General features: G+C 39.0%; 1 protein-coding gene across 1 annotated transcript in view; it reads right to left on the bottom strand.

Moving 5' to 3' along the window:
- Positions 1-691: 691 nt before the first annotated feature.
- Positions 692-6,000, bottom strand: part of LOC131189781 (neurofilament medium polypeptide-like) — a 58,565-nt gene continuing 53,256 nt past the window's right edge. Inside the window, exon 9 of the mRNA XM_058166202.1 lies at positions 692-5,898. Within this exon, the coding sequence (XP_058022185.1) occupies positions 3,815-5,898 (2,084 nt within the window). The 3' untranslated portion in view covers positions 692-3,814. The remainder of the gene's footprint in view (positions 5,899-6,000) is intronic.

Genomic DNA, 6,000 nt, shown 5'->3' with positions numbered 1-6,000 from the left:
TGGTGAGAATGGCCCAGAAATATCACATGTTCTTTAAACCATAACTGGAAGGCTTTGTTAACAGAAAAGATTGTTTAGAAGTGCCCTTGATTGTTATGGGATGAAGACCTATTTAATAATTTTATTTTAATAAAATCAGTCACCTGTGCATCTCTAGTATTTAAATAACAGTACAGCCGCACGGTGGCTCAGGGGCTAGGACGTTGAGCTTGTCGATTGAAAGGTCGGCAGCTCAGTGGTTCGAATCCCTAGTGCTGCCGTGTAACGGGGTGAGCTCCCGTTACTTGTCCCAGCTTCTGCCAACCTAGCAGTTTCGAAAGCACGTAAAAAATGCAAGTAGAAAAAATAGGGACCACCTTTGGTGGGAAGGTAACAGCGTTCCGTGCGCCTTTGGCATTGAGTCATGCCGGCCACATGACCACGGAGATGTCTTCGGACAGCGCTGGCTCTTCGGCTTTGAAACAGAGATGAGCACCTCCCCCTAGAGTCGGGAACGACTAGCACGTATGTGCGAGAGGAACCTTTACCTTTACCTTTACAGCCGCACGAATGTCTGATCCCAGTGCATAGAAATGCTAGCTATAACAGGCTTTAATTTTAGTGCAAGAAGGAAAGCATTATATTTCAATAAGACAAAAATAATTGTTACCAATACATTATCTCGCCAAATACCAAAAATATACCCAGACAATAATTTCCGATTTTTTATTTACTACTTCCTTGTTAGCACAATATCTGATTTTCAATTTACCACTGTATGCATAGGTGTTAAAATTTTTGCTTTAGAAACGGGTGAACACAACACTTACGAAAAAGGCAGCTTTAAACATCCTGTTTACTGTTTTCTTTATCAAGATTAAGGAATGTGAAATAACCACTGTTACGACAATCACCCAACTCTTTTGGCCTTTTTCTCTCCTTCTAATTTTCCACATGGCTGTCTGCTTCCTCCGTGCAGTTTCCTGACGTCAAGTTGCATAAAGTTGCAAGGTAAGTTGCACAAAGTGTCCTTCTTTCATCATATTTGTGTCGGAAGCATCCTTCCCCTTCTTCAGCTTGTTTCTGTATTGCATGTTTGCTCAGGGAGTAGTTACAAGGAATTCATTTGATCCCTAGTAGTCAAAAATTATTTGATGGCACGTAAACAACCAATCAATCAGTCCTATATACGTATGCATAAAATTGCACTTGCTTGTTATTAGTTCCCATCCTTTGATCTAGCTTCATCGGTGACCTCTGTGTTCATGTTATAAAGTTCTGTGTTTTTGTTAACCAACGCCTAATACTGGGAATTGCATTCCCTTCCATGGCACACAAGACAAGACACCTAAACTAAGATATCAGTTAGAGCTTTGTGGGATTGTAGGAAGAGAATTCTGCTAATTTATGGTAGCAAAAAACTCAGAAGTAGTCGAAGGGCCTAGAGCAAAAGAAGCCAATTATTCAGCAATTTTATTCCGCAATTTTATTCAGCAATTGAAACTTTCTCCTTTTTGTGTATTCTAGCACTACTTTTGACCATGTTTGCCTATTAATTGGCTTTGTTACGTTTATTCCAAGCCCCAGTTATCTTCAGGCACCCTTAATCTAACTGTACTGCATAAAGACACAGCCCCATTATAACATCTGTATAACATCTGACTGGTGGAATCACATGTGTGGTTTGCATCTTCATTTTTTAAAGATTGTACTTTGCTCTTAATGGTTTTTCTGGAATAGCCAAAAGGTGATATAATTTCATCTGCATAATCATCAAACTGAACGTAGATCCTTTGATGAAGGAACGATTATACATGAGACAACTTGCGTTAGGTCAAAATTCAGAAAATATAATTAGTGCCTTTGGATAAATTTCCAAGAAATTTACCCCTATCTGCTGAAGGAATATATTCCAGAAATCACGCTTTTTCTTTGATCAAAGTGTGATTTTTAGATTCAGTTGGTAACAGGACACTTTAAACCAGGGGTCTCCAACCTTGGCTACTTTAAGACTTGTGGACTTCAACTCCCAGCTGAACTCCCAGCTTTGCTGGCTGAGGAACTCTGGGAGTTGAAGTCCACAAGTCTAAAAGTTGCCAAGTTTGGAGACTCCTGCTTTAAATGGTGAGAATTCCTATTCATATCAGAAATAATGAATGGATGATTAATTGATGGAGAACAGGGAGACAAATAACATTAATACAACATCTGGAATTAAATATAAATAACTGGGTTTTGTAATTAAATATAAATAATTCTGTTTTGGAAGTAGTGCATTTTTTATACTTATCAAATTCAATATTAGAACAAACCTGAGACTCAGGCCCTTAAACTGTACTTGTAATTTCCTATCCTTTTTTTTTTTTTTAGCTCTGATCACCATTAGGAATTAGGATTCCTAATCCTTGATTATCAGTACCCAATTTCAGTTTTATAATTCTGGCTGTAGTGTGAAAATACAAGAAAAGGCGTATTTATATCTAGGTTTATATAAATATACAAAAAATATTCCCCCACCTGTTGCCATGTCCCCAGAATTACAACATGCTAGCATAAACATAATGTGGTTATGTTTTGATAGACAATATGAGCTAAATTTGGGCAAAACGCCATTAGCTTGTTTTCAACTATACTTTTCACATTTTCCCTCTCCTCCCTATTCTGCATGCAAATTGCTATATAAAACTATGAGTTAAATGATGGTTATTAATATTTCTACCCATTCCTAGCCACACGTTTACCCTCACTGAAAAGGAAGCATGAATTTTCAATTATCTGCAGCTGAATTTCTATCAGCAGTTCAAAGGCTTGAGTAAAGATTTAAATTTGAGACTGTTATAATCAAAGGTGACAGGATGCATTGGATTCTACAGTGGTCAGGCAATGTACGAAGTCTCTGGATTGTGCTTATCCATCTGCATAGATGTGCAAATAATAGAAATGAAACCATCTAAGGCAGGGTTGTCTAAGCAAAGCTGGCTGAGGAATTCTGGGAGTTGAAGTCCAAAAGTCTTAAAATTGCCAAGTTTGGACACCCCTGATCTAAGAGAATGCTGAGGCAGACAAGACAAAACAGATTAATAACAGACTGGGCTAAAAACAGCTCCTTCAAGAACTGGCTGGTGAGTTTTCAGTAAGCATGCTGGTGTCCATTAAGGTTTTCAAAAGCCTTCTAAGCAAATGAGAAACATATTTTTTTTGCTTTTAAGAATTCAGTAGATCAACTCAAAAGAGGATTCTTGAAATCAAAGATCAGCAGTGAAGTAGACTAGTTTCCATCAAATAAGCTTTTTTGCAAAGCCTCATGCTATTTGCTTTAATGCATATTTCAACTTTGGTATAATATATGTAAATAACAGAAAAAGTACAACAAACAACATATAGTAAATAATACTGGTTAAAAATGATATACTGTTGGCATGTTTTGTAGCAGTTAAGGTCTGTACTATAACTGCAATATTAGTCCCCTCACCATAAAGTATAGCATTAGAAATTGTTCTGAACATGACTCACAAATTATAATAGCCAAAGAAGATTGGGTCAGCATCTTCAAGCCTGCAGAAATCTGCGTCTTATTGTTATGTTGATAACAGAAACCATTTTTTTATGGATTCCCATCCACAATCCATCAGTCTTTAGATGAATTTAAGCTTCTAGAACGTGGTATCTGAGTCCTATTTATGCGTTTGTGAGACACTTACTTTGTGAATGGTTGTAATATAATAACATTTCACCAGAAGAAAAGTAGTGATACACATCAGAGCAAACTTCACAGGCCAAGGTAATGGGATCTGAGGATGCTGGCTTTTCACTCATTTCTGCTGTCGTGGCTTATTCACGGATTATTCATTGCAACTTCATCCGTGTTGCTGTAGCTTCTAGAAGCATCAGACTGACTTTCTCTTTCACCACTTTGGCCTGTATAAGTTCCAGATGGGGAAAGCTTTCCACTTTCAGAACTGTGGCTTTCATACAGGCTGCTTTCTAGAACCTCTTCAGCCTTGTTGCTTTCAGTTCCAGGGTGTGATGTAACTGCACATTTATAACTGTAGTTTCTAGAAATCATGCCCTCGGTACATTTTTCATTTTCTTTGTCGCAACTAGTAGAAATATTGGCTTCTTGGATATCTCTGCTTTCTTCATTGGAGCTTCTCGATAATAAATCAGCTGCTTTAAAGCTCCCACTTTCTCCACTGTGGCTTCTAGAAAAGCTACGTTCGGCAGCATCTTCCTCCTTTCTGTGATCCTGAATAGGAGTGGAGGTCTCTACAGGACTTATACTATCGTTGAGATTTCTAGAGAAGCTGCCCGCTTGTTCATGTTCAATTCTGGAACGGCCAGATGGTAAGACACCTTCCTTTGTCTCATTTGCACTTCTGGCATCACCATCTGGATATCTTTTATCCCCATGACTTTCTTTGATTTCTTGACTCTGGTCTTTCATAAGACCGACATCTACAAATCCTCCTCTTCTGCTGCTTTGACCTCTGGAGGAACCACCTTCCAAAATGCTTCTGTTGAGTCTAGAAACCACAGCTTTGACGAAACCTTGACTTCCATCTGTCACACTGCTGGGGTAGTCGGCTTTATCTGGAACACTGTGAGGTCTGGCAAAAACACTTTGAGTCAAGCCTCCTTTTCTGTCGGTGTAGTTTATAGAAAAACCACTCTCTGATTGGCTTTTTCTCCCATGTACAAAAAGGGCAGGATTAGTATCTGGGATGCCTCTATTCTCTGTTGTGTGGAGTCCAGAAAGTTCAGGCAGTGAAAGTTCTTCACTTCTGGGACTAGGATCCCCTGAAATGCTACTTTCCAAAGTACTTTCTCTTGCATCACTATGAATTTTTAAATCTGTCTCCTCACACACAACTTCATCTACATTGGTAGGACTTCTGATAAACACACTGTCACTTAAAGTTGTACTTCTTATACTTGGGGTTCTAAAGCCACCATCCTTTGAGACAGATTTTTTCTCACCACTAAGGCTCCGAGAAACACTACCCTCTACGTAGGCTGTGTTACTACCGGTGTTACTGGAGTAATGATGAAGGTTGCTCTCCTGTATACCTTCAGTGTGGCCTTCACTGAAGATAGTATCTGTAGAGTCTTGACTTTGGTCTCTTTGTATTTTAGAAAAGCCATCCAATGAACTATTTCTGCTGGCCTTGCTGTGGCTTTCAGAAATGCCACCTACAGGGACTCCACCATCTTCAGTGCTCCTTGTTCTCGAAAGTATAGGTTCAGCAAATTCTTCATGGCTGCCTCTAGATTCAGGTTCATCATTCTGGCTTCTAGATAGGTTGACTTGTGAGATGTCGCTGTTTATCTCATTGTGAGTTCCAGAAAAGCCACCTTCAAGGACCCCATCATCTTCAGCATTTGTGGTTGTGGAAACAGGTTCAGCATATCCTTCATTTTCATGAACATTTCTGCATTCGTTTTCATTACTCTGACTTCTAGAAAGCCAGCCTTCTATATAGGACGCACTACTTCCACTGTAACTTCTAAAAGGGCTGTCTTTTGAGATACCACCACTGAGACTTCTAGCAAAAGCATTCTCTGTAAACTCTCTGCTGCCTTGGCTTTGAGACTGGTAACCAGCTGGTACACTTTCTTTTCTACTATGGTATCTACGTCCAGAGGAATTACTGCTTTCCCCACTTTCAGTTCTGGAAAATTTGGAGGACAAAAATTCTGCATTTCTATGACTTGGACTTCCAAAATCAGAGCCCTCTTGGATATTGTCACGAGTCTCACTGTGGGCTTTGACAGCTAGAGTCTCAGTCATGGCTCCATTTTCATTGTGACTTCTAGAAAGTCCAGTTACCAAACTGCTTCCACTATGGATCATTTTATTTGTCATATCTTTTGCTCCTGATGCCACATCTGGGACATATGTGATGCCAGAATCCGGTAAAACTGCAAAGGCAAAATACAAAACACAGGTTTTTTTTTCTTTTTAATGTTATTTTCTATTTTATTTTTGCTTTCAGTACTCATACACCTGAATTAACATAATTT

The sequence above is a fragment of the Ahaetulla prasina genome, chromosome 2 (assembly GCF_028640845.1).
Source record: "Ahaetulla prasina isolate Xishuangbanna chromosome 2, ASM2864084v1, whole genome shotgun sequence".
In the NCBI taxonomy this organism is placed as follows: domain Eukaryota; kingdom Metazoa; phylum Chordata; class Lepidosauria; order Squamata; family Colubridae; genus Ahaetulla; species Ahaetulla prasina.
This window is presented reverse-complemented; position numbering and strand designations above follow the sequence as displayed.